This window comes from Ooceraea biroi, chromosome 7, assembly GCF_003672135.1.
Source record: "Ooceraea biroi isolate clonal line C1 chromosome 7, Obir_v5.4, whole genome shotgun sequence".
Taxonomy (NCBI): domain Eukaryota; kingdom Metazoa; phylum Arthropoda; class Insecta; order Hymenoptera; family Formicidae; genus Ooceraea; species Ooceraea biroi.
Genome location: NC_039512.1, coordinates 7,441,676 through 7,459,412, shown reverse-complemented (window position 1 = coordinate 7,459,412; position 17,737 = coordinate 7,441,676). Strand labels below are relative to the sequence as shown.

General features: G+C 29.8%; 2 protein-coding genes and 1 long non-coding RNA gene across 4 annotated transcripts; 1 reads left to right on the top strand and 2 right to left on the bottom strand.

The window, feature by feature from the left end:
* The first annotated feature begins 1,109 nt into the window (after positions 1–1,109).
* LOC105279442 lies at positions 1,110–2,212 on the top strand. The gene is made up of 2 exons (XR_893935.3): positions 1,110–1,744; positions 2,102–2,212. It is a non-coding gene; the product is annotated as an uncharacterized LOC105279442 (long non-coding RNA).
* A 784-nt stretch (positions 2,213–2,996) lies between these two features.
* LOC105279292 (transmembrane protease serine 9) lies at positions 2,997–11,977 on the bottom strand. Its single transcript, XM_026971070.1, has 8 exons — positions 11,920–11,977; positions 11,199–11,493; positions 9,581–9,890; positions 9,137–9,298; positions 5,197–5,308; positions 4,201–4,513; positions 3,420–3,726; positions 2,997–3,265 (listed from the first exon to the last, which is right to left on the bottom strand). The coding sequence occupies exons 1-8, from the start codon at positions 11,960–11,962 to the stop codon at positions 3,101–3,103; spliced, it is 1,707 nt and encodes a 568-aa protein (XP_026826871.1). The 5' UTR covers positions 11,963–11,977; the 3' UTR covers positions 2,997–3,100.
* Positions 11,978–12,685: 708 nt separating this feature from the next.
* LOC105279282 (carboxypeptidase B) lies at positions 12,686–17,386 on the bottom strand. Of its 2 annotated transcripts, none has more exons than XM_011338943.3 (9): positions 17,126–17,386; positions 16,012–16,404; positions 15,828–15,927; positions 15,144–15,249; positions 14,775–14,936; positions 14,257–14,470; positions 13,653–13,883; positions 13,288–13,472; positions 12,686–13,216 (listed from the first exon to the last, which is right to left on the bottom strand). In XM_011338943.3, exons 1-9 carry the CDS (start codon positions 17,302–17,304, stop codon positions 13,041–13,043), a joined length of 1,746 nt encoding a protein of 581 aa, XP_011337245.1. In that variant the 5' UTR covers positions 17,305–17,386; the 3' UTR covers positions 12,686–13,040. The 2 variants fall into 2 exon arrangements, with proteins under 2 accessions (XP_011337245.1, XP_026827132.1); XM_026971331.1 differs by having other exon boundaries at positions 16,012–16,397; positions 17,126–17,258.
* Positions 17,387–17,737: the final 351 nt, after the last annotated feature.

Below are 17,737 nucleotides of genomic sequence, written 5' to 3'. Positions count from 1 at the left end.
ATAAGAAAGATTCTGTCAAAAAATAAGTAAAAGGCAAACACAAAGAGATTTCAGAGATTTTTCTTGATATTAGTGTGAAAATTAAACTAAATTATTAAAGCTAATTTAGATAAAATGCTGTTATTTTTTAATGCTATTACTTCTACACATTGTTTTACTATAATAAGTTACTTTACTATAATAAGTGCATTATTGTAATATATAATGTTAACAAGATTTGTATGGATTTTGCAATATTGTAATATAAAAGTTTTTATCTTTCTTCTTGTTTCTCATTTGCTTTGATGTTATTTAAAATAGAGTTCAACGTGCAAATCACTGATTAAATCTGTTTAAATAACAATAAAACATGTTTTCCGGCATCGATTAGCTATGTTATAAGTCGATCATGATGGATCATCCAGCGGATAAGCGCCTTGTACGTTATCTGATTACCATTCATCATTATCCGGCAACAAAACATACATAAAAACCTTGCAGAGGACCGGTATCTGTTACGATAGTAAATTGATTTATTTATCGAGATTGATAAAAGTAAACTTTCCAGCTTGATATTCTGATGAATAAGCAATAATTAAGATTATACAAATAATACTGGAGGGGATACGTGCATAAAAACCACGAAGAAGCCTTTGTTTAAATTATTTATTTGTTCGGTAATCTTTTACTTGTTCTCGGCGCTGCTCTCATATGGCTTTGAATTCAAAGTATTGTGAACAGTACAAAAAATCTGACTTTTTGTAAAAATAAAAGGAATATTTAAGTCAATATTTTATATCCAGTGATAGCGCTATAGAATCAACAATGTAAAATCTTTATCCATGTTGGAAGAGTATTATTGTAAAAGTTAATAAAAAGTTTATAGCGGATGAGTGAGAATTAAAATGTAAATGAAAGAAGAACAGTGAAAGTGAGTTAATAAAGATTATTTCTTCTCAGCGATATAAGTTCATGCAGAAGACAATCTACGTAAGACTAGAATAATAAGATATTTAAGAGAAGGTTCTGATTTAGATAATTCAAAACCTAAAATTTTTTATACTTATCAGATCTATAATATGTCTAGAATCTATAGTTAAAACAATTTTTAAAAATTCGTTGAATTAAGGGGGGATTCTCATGTAACGAGTCAAAAAATTTTTTTTGCTTAAATCAACTCTAATACATGTGGAAAATATGTTCCTAAAGTTACAAATCGATATTCGACCTCTACGTATAGTTATAGTCGAGTTTTCGACCGCGCGTTGAGTAGGTAGCTGGGAGCGCTCGGAGCGGAGACACGCGTCTCGTCTGTCCTCACTCATACACTCGTACATAACAAACAGCTTCGCAGGTATACGTCTAATGGTTTTCTTTTGTTGTAATATACCTTCGCGTACTTGTATAGCTGAGGCAGGAAATTTTTACGAGAGCTTCAATTCGTGTGTTTGGCGTTTGGCTCCGAAATATTTATATTGTGGCATCCGAACAGTGGAAATAGCCGCATATATTGCTGCAGGATTATTCAACGAAGGCTATTTCGCCGTTTTAAAAATTATGGACACATTAGAACTAAAGATCGGTACCCATTGTAAGGAGTATGCAGACTCGTATGACGCCGCGCGAATACAGCAACAGGAGTGACGAAGCCTCAGTAGCTCGAAAGAAGCTCGAACTGCTCGCAAAGAACTGAATTTACAACAGCAGCAATTATACGAGGATGCAGAAGGCCTACTATATGGCCCTGGAATCGCCGATTAGGACTGTAAGTATTGAAAAGCATTACTTTTTATAACCGAAAACTTTAAACGCGTTTTTCTCGAAATCACTTTTTTCAAACTGGTGTGCAGGGTAACTAAAAAAATATTAGACCGATTGGGCTCTTTCGGGGCTCTACATGTAGACAATTATATTGTTCATCGTATGAACCTCAAAAGCAACAAAAATTTTTAAAGTAAATAATGTTTATTTCACAATAACAATGAAAATTTTAATGAAAAAACAGCATTTTTTTTTCAAATGTCGCCATTCTTTTCAATTTGGTTTTTTTTCTTGCTTCATGAGGTTCAAACGATGCGTAATGATCTATAATTAATAAATATTGTTGAATATTCTGTTTCAGACCATTACAGCGGATGCTAGACTGCACACCGTTTGACGCCTGCGACGCCGAAGCCGCTGAAGGCGGCGTCCATACCTATATCTATATATATGTTTTTTTTAACCAAAAAAATATTTTTATATTCTCTTTACATGTATTGATGTACTATTAAAGTTTGAAATCCTTTGACTAAATACGTTCTTGAAAAAAAATTCCGAAAAATCTGCTTCTTTTTGGCTCTTTACATGAGAATCTCCCCTTAAGTAACTTAAGTTTTTATATACAGTTAAGTTTTGCGCAACAGATATATTCAGCGCGCAAGTGGAAATGGCTTTATTCATGTCCTTTCTCACGCACATACACGCAAAATCAACGCTGTCAATATTCGAATGTTTCAAAAGAAGCAAAAATAATTACATTATTAGAAGAAAAAGAGGATAATAAGTATTTTGAACATAGAGAAGGATTGTTATACACATAGTGTTGACATTATTGATAAACTTAAATATTTTGCAATAATGAATATTTGCAATAAATAATTCTTACATAAAGCTTTTGTTGAGTGTGTTTTTCTAGAAATCAGTTTTCAAATTGGCAAAAAAATATTAAAACTTCATGTTAATATCTTTTTCCACTTCCTCAAAAGAAGTTTGCAAAAAACCTTGTTTTAGGCTTTCTAAACTTTCTTAATTTTCTTTTAATACATATTATAAAATATATAATGTATGGTCACAGCAAATATACCTAACTGACAAATGATGACTAATGCTTCTGACTGTTATTTCTTGCATAAAATAAACAATGACAGTATTATGTATCATAAGTTTTTTTCACGCAATTACTTTTATTATTATTAATTAGATTAATTACTGATTAAGTTTCTATTTTAGGTAGGTCAGCAGTAAGAATTATAGAAGTTGCAGAAAGAATATTTATTTATACAATAGTTTTGTTTTACACAGTATAATACGCAATATTTCGTCAGCAGAAATTATTGATTATAAGATGTTAATATAATCATTAGTAGAGGGCCATGTTCCTGCTAATCCACGAGTTAAATTTAGATGTTCTAGTGTATACGGATGGTGCACCAACAGTACCGCATGGGATGATGCCCCAAGATACGATTCCAGTGAGCACCGGTTTGTTTCCATTACGGCTAATTAGGGGGCCACCAGAGTCACCCTATAAATACATTGTAAGTTTTTAAAATTATATTTTGTTATTTAATTATATTAAATATTTATTTATATTATAAATATTTAATATGAAATATTAAATTTCATATTAAATATTTCATTTTCCAAAAATTTAATGATTTAAATTTTGCTTTACTTACGCTGCACGCTGATTTTTCACCATTCAATGGGCCAGTGCAAACATTAGTTTCATGGACAGGAGAAGATCCTGTTAGACGTCTGACGGCTTCGTGGCATGTGGTACGATCGACATATTCCAATTGAGCATGCTGAAGTATATCTGGATACCTTGGGTTTCTGGTTCGCGAAGTGGAACCCCATCCAGCGAGGAACGCGTTTCCAGTTGGGTCACTTTCTGCTTCCGCCAGTTCAATGGTTTGTACATCGTTTGTTAATGTTAAGGGAGACTTAAGCTTGATCAGTGCAATATCGTACGGACCAACACCACTGAAATATAAATTGTTCATAAAAATTTTCTTAAAACTAATTCTAATAAACTATAGAATTATTATCCAAAAGAAAAAATAACAATTGTCGAAATCAGTAATAATGTTGTGCCTATCTGGAAAATCTGAAATCTAGTACGTGCTTATTTAAGATAACTTCTTTAATTAAAAGTTTCAATGATAATCAGGATCTTAATACTGCATCTTTTTATCAAAATGTTACAAATACTGCAAATCTAAAAATCTCGTTATAATTTCAAACTGTCAGCCGAAAAGTTGTTGTATAAATTAATTTTTTACATAGAATTATAAATATATTATATGTATATATATATCCATATGTTCATACCCAGATTATACTGTACTAATACTAATCCAATTAATAATTCGAATATTAACACAAAATTTCAATATAGACTGAATGAATTATTTATATTTCTAATATTTTTAATACTTTGTTATATAATATACTCACCCTCGGTATTGTTCATGCTCAATATAGTTATTTACTTCAATTACTTGTTCATTGTTTTCTGATGTTTTAATATTATGCTTTCCAGCCTTGATAAGGAACACGCCATAGCTAGGAACTGCCTGAGTGCAATGCGCTGCAGTTACAATCCACTGACTGTTCAAAATGGATCCAGCGCAGAAATGGGATGCGCTATTTTTTGTTTGTCCCCATTGGAGAGAAACGATGTATGGATAACCTCCTTTGGGCGCGTCGGACCCTCCTACTACTTGGGAGGAAATCGGAAAGTGCATTCGAAAACCGAGATACGGTTTCTCTGTGAAAATAAAATTAAGAATTAGTTAGAAAATAGATGCGAGAATATTCATTGTAGCATGTTGAAAATGAATCCCCATAAGAAAATTAATTATTTTAACGATGCGAAATTAAATTTCACTTGTTTTAAAATCTGTGAAATAATGCGATAACTAAACTTTTTAATCATTGAAAAATATAACTGAGAAATATATTGAACAACTATGACGGTACTATTTTTCGAATTTTGCATTATTCACATGTACTCTTATGTAACCACGATATATATTACCTATTTATGAATTCTATAGAGAAAAAATCCGTACCAACAATGATAACTATAAAGAAGATTATAAAAGTAAATATTTAAACATACAATTTTTACACGATAGTTTTTCTTAAATAATATGAATTTATTTAAGAAAACAGTTAAAAGAACGGGTTACGTTTTACTTAATAAAAAGTAAGAGATTTTAGATTTGGAATGTGAAGGCTGAATTGTTCATGACACAAAAAATTGAAAACTGTTTACAAGTGAAATATTTCTACATTTTGCAAACATTTCAACTAAAATATTTTCTAATATTTATTGTACCTTGTCCCATAAATGTCTAAAAATGTGATATAAATCACTAAAAACTTTAATTAATTAATTGTTCTATATTTATAAATTATATATAAGATATGATTGAAAAATTAACTTACCGGCGAATGCTACCGCGAGGAGAGCGAACACGACAATTAGTTTCGAATCCATTTCGAAGTGTGGTGTCAACTGGATGAAACCACTGTGTTTTATACTCGTTTCGTCAAGTGCCTCCATACGATATCAATAATGACAGTGCGTTGATAATCCATCGTAATCCATAGGAATCTGCACGATATATCTAAGATAAGAGAGATTTTGCTAAGAAATGATTGAAAGATAGAACAACTTCAGAGATTTTTTTCGTAACTTTTAATAAATGATATCAACGTAAAAATTAAACTGAATTGCTAAAGCTTGTATAGATAAACAATAATGTTTTATATATTATATGATGTTTTAATATAACAGGTTTTATTATATTAAACAAAACATAAATAGATTTTGTAACGAAATTTTTATCCTTTATGTATGTGGATTATTGCGAATGTAAATTTTTAAGAATTTAAAATATAAGTTTTGTGAAAAATGTATCACCGATCACTACATTATTATTTACAATTTGTTTTTATCAGTTTGCAATTAAATTTTTAATTGGTCTACTTTTTAAGTAGAGCAATAAAGAGAAAAATTGTACAATATATTGTACATAGTATGAAAAATTTAATTTCCAAAAATAATATGCATATCAGAAAAAATATACATTTTAAACAAAATTTTATGTTAGTTGGTAGTAACATCGTAAGTTAACGATGCAAAATTTCTGTTCAAGTTAAAACAATATTATTGAAAATTAATTAAAAACTCCATTAAAACTTAATATACGATATATTTAAATTATTGAAATAATTTTTAATAGTTGTAAAATATAATTGAGAACTATTGAGGGACTAGGACGGTACTACTTTTTGAATTTTGCATTATTCACATGGATTCTTATGTAACCACGATATATATTTACGAATTCTGCAGAGTAAAAATTCGTACTAAAAGTAATAATTATTAAGAAGATTATAAGATTATAAAATTAAATATTTAAACATGAAAATTTATTTTTAAATAATTAAATAATTATTGCTTCGTAGAGTGATTCTGGCGAAATATTATATCTAATGTATTATACTTATTTCATAAAAAAAAGAATTAATATATAAAATAACTATTATGTAAACACTGTAAACCATTTTTAATTATTAATTTTTATTTCATTTTTTGTATTTATCATTTGTATTTATCATTTCATATTATTAAAATTAGAATCTAGCATGTAAATCATGCGTGAGATCTGTGTAAATAAAAATAAAACATTTTTCCTGATTAACCAACTATGCTAAAAATTAATTGCGATGGGTCATCCAGCGGATAAGCGTCTTGTTATCTGATTACGATCAATCATTATCCGGCAACAAAGTAGGCGTAAAAACCTTACGGAAAGCCCATATCTCTTTTACGATAGCAAATTGATTTATTTATCGAGAGTGATGAAAATGGACTTTCCAACGTCAAGTTTCGATGAAATAGTAATTAAGATTATAGAAATAAAGTAATAATAGAGAGAATACGTTCATAAACAATACGAAGTTTTTCTTTACATTATTTCTTTATCTGGCAATGACTTGCTTCTTGTTGGCGCAATTTAATATTGTTCTCAATATTTCCCGTGTTCCGGTATTACTGCCAGTACTGAAAATCTATAGTATACGTGACATAAACCATAGCTTTCTGTACTGGCAGTCAAATATCGGAACGCAGCCATTGTATATTGTATAGTATATTGTACACAGTATGAAAACTTTAGTTTCCAAGAATAATGAGCATAAAGAAAAAGTATCTTTAAAACAAAGTTTCATGTTAGTTCGTGGTAACGTCGTAAGTTAAATGTAAAATCTCTGCCCAAGTTGAAACAACATTATCATTCTAGCCCTATAAATTTTTTCTTTTTCCGAGGAATTCTGGACTATCTATATTGTTAATTGGCATATTGCCTATATTTTTCGAGTATTAAAATTCCTTCAGAACAACAAATAAAAAAGTTCTAGTCCTATAAATTTTTTCTTTTTCCGAGGAGTTCTGGGCTACCTATATTGTTATTTGGCATATTACCTAGAGTTCTCGACTATTGAAAATCCTTCAGACCCATTAATGAAAAAGTTCTAGCCATTGAAAATGTTTTCTTTTTCCGAGCAGTTCTAGCATGATAATATTATTAATTGGCATATTGCCTAGAGTTCTCTGCTATTGAAAATACCGTAAATTCAGAAATGAAAAAGTTCTCGAGTTTAAAATTGTTTTCTTCTCAGAGGAGTTCTGAGTTGATGATATCATTATTTTTTACATTGCCTGGAGTTCTCTGTTATTGAAAATACCGTAAACTTGGAAATGAAAAAGTTCTAGCCCGTAGAAATTTTTTCTTTATCCGGGTAGTTCTGAGCTGTTGATATCATTATTTTTTATTCTAAATAAATCGTTAGATTCGCTAGGAACAGTACTAAATAAAAATCTCTTGTCAATCGACACAACCCGTGTAGAAAAATGAATATGGTCTTAAAAAGTCCCGATTAATTTTCTTCAATATTAATACGGCCCTATAATGGTATGTAAGAAATATTTTTTCGGGACCTTATAAGGAAATAATAAAAAATATTGTTTTAATCATCTGTCCTTATAGTCATTCTTATTAGGCCCTAACAATTTTCTGCACGGGAACTAGCCAGTTCTTTATTAGATACACGACGTTTCGACCTTAATTCAGGTCCTTATCAAGCGTAATATGCAGTTATTTAAGTTTTAGGAACTAACTGCATGTTACGCTTGATATGAACCTGAACTGAGGTCGAAACGTCGTGTATCTAATAAAGAACTGGCCAGTTGTGTCGATTGACAAGAGATTTTTAATTAATATTTTTTATACTGCATAGAGTTCTCTGCTATTGAAAATACCGTAAATTCAGAAATGTAAACGTTCTAACCCTTAGAAATTTTTTCTTTTCCGAGGAGTTCTGAGTTGTGGATATCGTTATTTTTTATATTGCCTAGAATTCTCTACTATTGAAAATACCGTAAACTCAGGAATGAAAAAGTTCTAGCCCGTAGAAATGTTTTCTTTTTCCGAGAAGTTCTGGGATATCTATATTGTTATTTGGCATATTGCCTAGAGTTCTTTGCTATTGAAAATCCTTTAAATTTAGAAATGAAAAAGTTCTCGAGTTTAAAATTGTTTTCTTCTCAGAGGAGTTCTGTGATATCTAAACTGTTATTTGGCATATTGCCTAGAGTTCTCTGCTATTGAAAATACCGTAAACTCAGAAATGAAAAAGTTCTAGCCCTTAGAAATTTTTTCTTTTTCCGAGGTTGAAATATACATAAATATACATATATTGAAATATATAGACATAGATTCATAGATACATAGACTCTATGTCAATTAGATTCTATGAGAAAGCTACATATTTTGTGTGTGTGTGTGTATATAAAATAAAATATATACAAATATGTATTTTTTTAAATATAAAACGTTTAGAATAAATTTTTCCAATTATATTAAAGAATTTTAAAAGTTGATGTTAATATTATAGAACAGAAGTACAAAGTGAAGTGTTACTGTAAACAAAATAACATTAAAATAACACTGAAATCGGCTTCTTTTTTTAAAACTAAATATTAAACTAAGAATTTAACATTTATTTGTTAGAGATAAAGTACTAGAGAAACTGTTATCTACTATTCATCTTTTACATTATACAGATTGTGGTTAAGAGATACAAAAATCATAATACGTAATTTTTTTATTTTTTATTTTTTATTTTTTATTTTTTTACATTATATAAGGTGCAGCATTATGTTATCAATATTTGTAAGTCAATCGTAGTTGTTAGCAATACTTCTTCGCAGTGCGCAAATTAAAAATTTAAATATTTTAGTGTACATAAATAGCGTACAAAATAATGTATCCATATACAATTCCAATGAGCGTATTGACAAAAGTTCAAGTTATTATGCATTCATGACATTATTAATCCAATTGACGTAGGAGGGTACGCGAGTATAAACAGAAGGAGAGCGGGAAACACCACATGGGTAGACACCCCACGAAACGACACCAATCTGGGTAGCAGTCTTCGAATTATTGTCAAATTGGACCAATGGACCACCAGAATCACCCTACAAAAAAATAATTATTTAAGAAAAAATATTATACAAAAATTTCATGTTTAAATATTTGATCTTATAATCTTCTTTATATATAGTTATCTGTACGGATTTTTTCTCTCTACAAAATTCATAAATAAATAAATATATATATATATATATCGTAATTATAAAATAGTGCATGTGAATAATGCAAAATTCGAAAAGTAATACCGTCATAGTCGCTTAAATGGAATATTATAGTTTATTTAGTTAATTACTATTAAAGAATTAAAAAGCTTTGATTTTTCTTACAGAGCAGGCGGCCACTTCTCCAGCTGAATCGGTGCAGATCTGTGTGTCAAAAAGTTCCGGTTTTTTGCCGATGATGCCTTCTGGGAACTTGGCTAGACAGGATTTGTTGTCCAACAGGGGTACAGTAGCTTTTTGGAGGACTGCAGGAAGCATTGGGCGCAATCCTTTGGAGATGGAGCCCCATCCAGTGACTACAGCATCACCACTTCGTACTTGATCTTGCTCGGGTAATTTGACGGCAGACACTCTCTCATTCAAAACGAGAGGAGTCTTCAGTTTCAAGACAGCAATGTCAAATGGAGCAATACCTCTAAAAAAATAGTAATGATTCAGTCCGATCATGTCTTCATACTCCAGACATACGTCTACTACGTTATCAGTTGGGAAAACCGGTTGCCGATTACGAAAGTGTTATCAAGAAGGGTGTGATGACATTGTTCCATGACACAGATTGTAAGTTGTGAAATGATTATTGATTTTGTGAACTAAATATTTAAGAAAGATTTCTTTTAATTGACATATTGAAAGATTAAATTTATGTATTTGCCACCTCGTAAAATCGTTTCTGAAGATAAAATATAATATTTTATAAGTAGTTATAATATTGTTTTCTTGATAAATAATATTACATTAATAGATGTAGATGATATACAGATACATATACTGTAAATGCATTATTAATAACGTATTAATTAAAACATTTTCTCAAAATTTTAGGAATATGAATATAAATATATATAGATAATAATATATTCAAACAAAGTTAAATTGGAAAATGTGTTTTGCTAAAATGTGTATCCTCACAAATGCGTTTTATATCTAGTGCTATATAGATAAGATACTACTTTCGCTTATCTTCGACGCGCAACAAATTATTATTAGATTTGTTTTTGAACTGCGCTGCTAGATATGCAAAGATATGTAATCAATCTAGTAGCTTAATTCAAAAACAAATCTAATAATTTATTGCACGAAAATAAGCGCACAAAATACGACAGAATATTAATTATATATGTTACTGTTAAAATATATAATGTCGATATTATATGTAATACCTAGGTATTTCATGAAGGTCATCAGTTTTCAATAGTTATAACTAGTTAGTCTATGAAATAATAATCTAGTTATTTCATAGAATATCAACAGTATACGCTTTAGCTGTAACATATATAATAATGCTAATATTAATACTAGCTAATACTTTCATATTTAATAAGTAGTAAATATCGTAAATTTTATGAATAGAGATATTTGACATCTAAAAATACAAGAGGTTTAAAATATACATGTCTTTTATACTTTATCTCTATTATATATGAATTTATACGCATGCGCGCGTATATTTAAGAAAAATTATAATATTTATAAATTTTGTATATAATAATTATGTATTTTAAGATGTATTATATATTATTTTAAATATTTTAACCAATTTTTTCTACACATTTTACATATTTTCTGAAATATTTGTATATCTACGGTTTTTTTTTATCAAACAGTCACTAAATAATCCATAAAGCAAATTTACATAAGAATAAATATATTGAAAAGAAATCATGATTTAGAATACTAAAGATATTTTATTCGTTAAAAAGTAAAAATAGAAAGTAAAGCGTACCCCTTGAAATTTTCATGGACAATAGCCTTTTCAACGTCAACTTCCTGTTGGGTGGATTCTTCACGAGTAAGATAGTGTTTGCCAGCTACGACCTTAAGTTTGCCGATTCTCAGGATACAGTGTGCAGCAGTCAAAACATAACGTTCATTCAGAATCGAGCCACCGCAAACATGATTGTACTTGAAAATAGGTGGAACACCCCAACGAATAGACACTTGGTGAGGAAATTCACCCGGTTCGGCATCCTGACCATCAGTGATTCTGGGTTGCAGGCCGAAAGGTGTGGCCAAGGATGCTGTCGAAAGTTAAAAAAATTGTTTATTTATTTCTTGGCTGTTTTAGAGAATATAAATAATATTCGTGCAAGACTTCAAATTTTTGTTTATATAGAAACAAAAATTGAGTTAACTTTACATATTTCCAAATAAGATAGTAAAAGATTAGATTTTAGATAATCTGCTTAAAATGCGTTATTTTACTTAATTTGGTACATAATTACTACATGGAATTATTTGTAAATATTGTTTATTTAAATATACACATTTCTAAAATAATTTATATATTAATTACACTATTTTATGTAATAATTTTGTAATTAAAAGAAAAAGAAATATCTACTTTCCGTACATCCTCGATATTAATTAAAACTATGAAATATATAGATTCAATTTATAGAAATTTATAGAAGTATAGATATAAGTACAGAAAGATGCATACTTACCCTGGAATACCAGGACGGCGGCTAAAAGACACTGAATCAGCATTGTCGATGTTAGCTTAATGAAAGCTGAGTGCTGAATAATATCTTACGGTTTATATACCACGACATAATGGATAATGTCTCATGATAAGACATACTGTATTTGTGTATTTTGGATTTGCTTTGATAACGCACCTTCTCAAACACTTTGGATTCACTTTGATAACATACCTTCTTGAACGCATAGATAAGCATGCACTAACTATCCCTTTACAATTTTAATGTTCCACCGGAAATAAATAATAACCACATATCTCCTTAATCAAATAAAGTAATCAAATAAATTAACAAAAAAAGAAATTAATCTACTACTAAATTTATTCATTATATTGTGTTCCTTATAATATTATACATTCGAGGTAATACACAGATCGAAAAACAAATAATTTAATTTAGCATCTTTTAATTAAATAAAATAAAAAAGTACTTAATTGTTCATTATATACAAAACATATTGAGTATTATTTTAATAAATAACAAATAATTAAATAATAAATACATATACATTATGTAACGTATCTTACGCTATTTAAATTACTTGCACTATAAACATAAGTTTGCACATATACACTTCATATACTTCATGTATAAATAAAAAAAAATATACAATGACAGAAGCACATGTGTTAATAAGTATTAATTTTACAATTTTAGCATATTAGAATACTTTTTATAATAATCCAATTTACAAATTTATGTATATTACTTACTTTAACTGCAAATTAAATATAAAAAAATTCATCTAAAAATATAATTTTGCATAAAATATACAAAATCTATTATACCAGCTTTTGCATTTATTTGTAACTTCAAAATTGATTATGTCATAACAGATAATGTGTTTAATTAGGTACGAGTCTATCTTTCGTGATCATCGTTAATTTATTTCGATAACGATATGCTGATTTTTCGATACGGATACCCTGTTCAGCGATCTGTATCACTCTATAGCAATATAATTCTATATCTCTATAGGTAACGGCAAAGACCGGTTTATTTGGTATGCCACATAAAGAGCATTTGCTCTCCGTTAGTCGGGAAAGACGCTCGAATGTTAAATAAGTGTGCATCGGAAGTGCATTTCACGTATTGCAAGCGACTAAACGAGCGATCGCACGAATTCCCGCCCAAATCTCGCGCGCGGTCGGAACTATTTGAGTCGCCGGCAACAGAAATCCGTATGTTCCGCGATCACGTAATTCTACAGTGTACGCATATTTTATCCCGGCGACGCCTTTGGCCCAGTCGTCGGACGTCCCTAGAGAAGAATATTTTTTATTACAATAAACTGTGTATTAAAATGATAATAAATAATACTAGCATATGTACCAGAAGTTGGATACATTAAATCTGCCACTGGTCCAAATTGATAATGAGTGCCGTGAATTTTTGCAATTGCATTAATTGCCTTTTTCGCTGCACTCATCATATCGGAATAATCCGGAGGTTTCGTATGTGTGTGTCCCCATGGCACTAACCACATTTGAGAGTACGAATGCAAAGTCAAATACATTCTAAAAAATTTAGTTGTTTAGCAAGATTAGTATCAATTCGTTTCTATAAAATAAATTCTAATCTATTTTATATAAAATAGATTAGAGTAAGTTATAATGAAATAAAAAAGAATTTTTGGGAGGTATATTGCTCTAAATAATAAAGCTTACTTAAATATATTATGTAAGCGATTAGTATACCGAATGTGTTGCTTGTTGGCTAAAATATAGTCTGCCATAGCCTTTGTTTCCGGTTCGGAAAAGGCAAAAGGTCCAGAGTAAGTTTCATGACAAGGATCTGAACTTGCTCCCCCTTCATTTTCCTCGCCCCAGTGGTATGCAAAATTTCGATTCGGATCAACTCCCTCGCATTTAGTCCATAACCATCTGGTATAATGCGTCACGAATTGTAAGAAGTTCGAAGGCGTGTACCTAGAAGAATTAGAGATCGCATACTGTTCTATTTTATTATAAACCAAAGTTCAAAATGTTATGTATATTAAATTATGTAACAAACGAAAAACATTTTATAATTCAAACAACTTTTACTTGTTATCTTAAAATCTAAAGTCCTGTCGTTCTACAATCTAATCTCTTAAAGATCGACTGCCGCAATTTAAAAAGATTATAGGACGTTATTCTAACAAATAACATTTCTTTGAATAATATCGCGTTCAAGAGATGCGTATATTAGGATTATGTAAGCATATAATTAATATCAATGTTATTGATATCATTATTATGACTTAATAATTGACTGAAGTTTTGGATGTCGAAATATTCCTCCGGTCCTGAAAATTCTTACCTACTATCAGTTTGACTTTCTGCGTGATTACTCCTGGTTTTCCGCCAAAAACGGTCACCTATATGGCTATATTCGTAACCGTCAGGATTAGCCACAGGCAAAATCATCCAATCTGACATGTCCAGCAATTTCGAGTAAGTCGAGTTCCTCTCAACTAACTGATTCAATATGTAGGTCGCTACAGCGGTACTGATCCATTCCCGGCCGTGCATACCTACGAATATGATGACAATTCGCCGAAAAGAAGACCTAACGGGACGGGATACATATAAAACGTAGGAAGCATGCGTCGGAAACTTGGCCAATCAGAAAAAAATTCTGTAATAAATTTCTTTATAGTAAAAATTTTTACGATGCTAAGTAGAAAAATAAAACGCTAATATAAATAATCGTCAATTTATAATTTTACAATTTATAATATTGTTTCGTTTATTTTTGACTTATATTTCTATCCTTGTGAAAAAATAATCATTCATTTTGTTCTTTTCCATTTCTTTCAAGAAAAGAATTAAACTTACCGGCATCAATCCAAATTGCAGGTTTTTTATCGCCATTTTTGTGTGATCCTGTCGATACCTTTGCCATTTTTATTGGTTGACCTTCGTAGCTATGGCCAATAGTTACTAATTCTACCAGTTTTGGATAATTGAAAGCTAGATGTTCTAAATAACGCATGATATCTGCAAGTGTTAATTTGCATAACAATATATCAATTTACTTTGTTATTTACTTAATTTTTAATATCTCATATATATAAACTCTTGCGATTCTTTTCTTTTAAAAACGTAATTCATATGCAATTCTTTTTCCGACAAAATCTTTTTTGAAAAGAACAGTAAAATAATTTAATACAATATAAAAATATAGTTTTATTTTCATGGTTTTACCTCCATATCGATGATAACGTTTCCATGTCATCGTGTGTCCTTGAGTAGTCACCAAGTCTTCGCGTTGTTCTTTTGACATTTTTGGATTTTGATAAGCGATCGTTTTCTATTAATAAAAAATAAAAAAATTAATCTCTATCAATTTATAACTATGGCTCAATATAGAAAAAAAGGAGATTATTATAATTATTTATGTCAATAACCAGCAAACTTTCCTTTTCTTATTTCCAAGCTTCCTAGAAATAATTAATTAATGATTCGTAAAAATAATGATTACTTGGAAATTTCGCATAATTTGCAAAAATCTTTTATCTTCTTTCGACATAAAAAAAATGATGATTTATTTATTACTGTCTATATTTCTTTTGTATTTTTGCGTTTTATGTGAAAAACTATTAGAAGTAAAGTGTGTCAGCCTTATGCACATACATGCACAGTTAGAATATGCTGTTAGAATCTTCTTCACCTAAAGAATTTATATGTGTACATACATGTATCATTGAATCATAATTAATTTTATTAAATGCTTTTGTGGATGTCAATAATTCTAATATTATTATGAATATAATATTTTTGTTAATTAAAGAAAATAATTCTTCTAAAGTTCTACATATTTTTAAAAATATATGTGATATTTAGAATTTTAATGTAATATAAAGAATGTAAAAGTATGTTTATTTTTACCTGGATATCTGATATTAACACTTTAAAATTAATATTTCTATCCTGTAAGTAATCTTTAACATCAGCCACAAGATCTGGCGCAATGATGACGTCGGTAGTTCTAATAAAGGAATAAAATAGATATAAAATGTGTAAAAGTAATATGTTAAATAATTTTCTATTGGATGTAATCAGAAAGGCAAACCTGTTAGGCTTTGGAAATGACCAAAATTTGATTTCTTCTGGCTCGGCATCTTTCAAATCACGTAGATCCACAATATGATTTTCCGTAGTAGGAAACAGCCTAATCAATTGGTAATTTTTATAATTTACTCTTGGAATACGTGATCGTAAGTTTTTCTTTTCAGTACCAACGATACTGTTAACAACTGTGCTGAATCCACTTGTTACAACAGACAGCATAGATTCAACTAGGCCAAGTAGAGAAAAACCTCTATTGTCATTATCATCCCATAATGATTCTCTGGTTATCTCTTGAGGATAACTATCTGTTTTGGTAAGCTCAATTTTTCCTCCTTTTCTGTCTTCCAATTTCGAACATGATTGTTTCTCTTGATTGTTATAAAAATCCTGCAAGCTATCTTCGTCAGTTATTTATTATTCTTATAATGTAAATAATATTTTCTATCTTAATTACATTAAACTGATTCATGATAATGTTCATATTCATATTATAAGACGTAAAAAATATTATATTACAAACCTTGGCGAATAAAAACTATAAAAGCTTTTATAACTTTTATGTCTTATATATAATAAAATAAGAATGATTAATTTATTTATGTTACAAATAATCTATTATTTATTTTAAATAATTTAAAAACATTTAAATTGAAAATTAAAATTTTATATTTAAATTTAATATTAAAATTAAAAAATGCGTATCCAGATCACAAATTTCAAAAAATGCAATTTGCACTTGACTAAGTACATCTTGGCTATTTTAAATATGAAAAGCACATTTTTGCATAAAAAGAGTCTTCAGAGTCGATTACAACTTTAAAAGATACAACGGTCACGTTTAAGGTTACGGTCCACTTCCTCATAAGAATGTACGAAGATGAACTAGAACGTGCAGAACGCATCATATGAACAAACATACCTTAACAACATAACGATATAACAACATAATTGGAATATAATTCACGCGTGGAAACAATGCATAAGAATTAGTGAATAGAGATTGATTACAGTTTAAAATAAAAAATTGACTGTTTAAAATGAAAATTTTAGTTATAATCAACAATCACGTTTTTATGTGTGTAGAATTACATTAATTATCAATGAACAACACTAACCCACTATTTTCTTCATCCAGAACTCTTTTTTCTCGAATTATCCTCCCCTTCAAATAATTCTTCTCGTATCTTGGATGTGTCACCATGTAAGTGTCGCGATATGGAATGCCATTTATCGAATGTTGCACAAGAATCATTAAAACTGTAAGGATCACGCACAGGATCGAGCCGACACTCATGGCGTGCTTCGACCGCGCCAGGACTCGATTGTCTCGAAGGCTACTTGTTGACTGACGAACCTGTAGCCGGAACCAGTTGCTCGACACTAGTTTATGCAGGCGCATGAAGCACGGATTTCACTCTTTCGCCCCGCAGTCCCTGGTTTACGGGATTTCAGCTCCGCGTTGCATGATGTTCTTCTTTACGGCAACGGATCAAAGGCTTCGGGGTTAATCGATGGATGTTCAAAGCGCTAGAGGGGTCAGATGCACTGTCGATGTTCATAACTTCAATCGACTTGACGTAGTATTTACTTAAATTTCGAAATTCATTATCTAAAATAAAAAAATGCAGTTGCTTCTGATCCTGATGGTTTCCGAGTAAAGTTATAGTATGTTAAATTTAAAAATAATAACGACAGTTGATATGAAATATTAGTTTAGCTAAGCATGT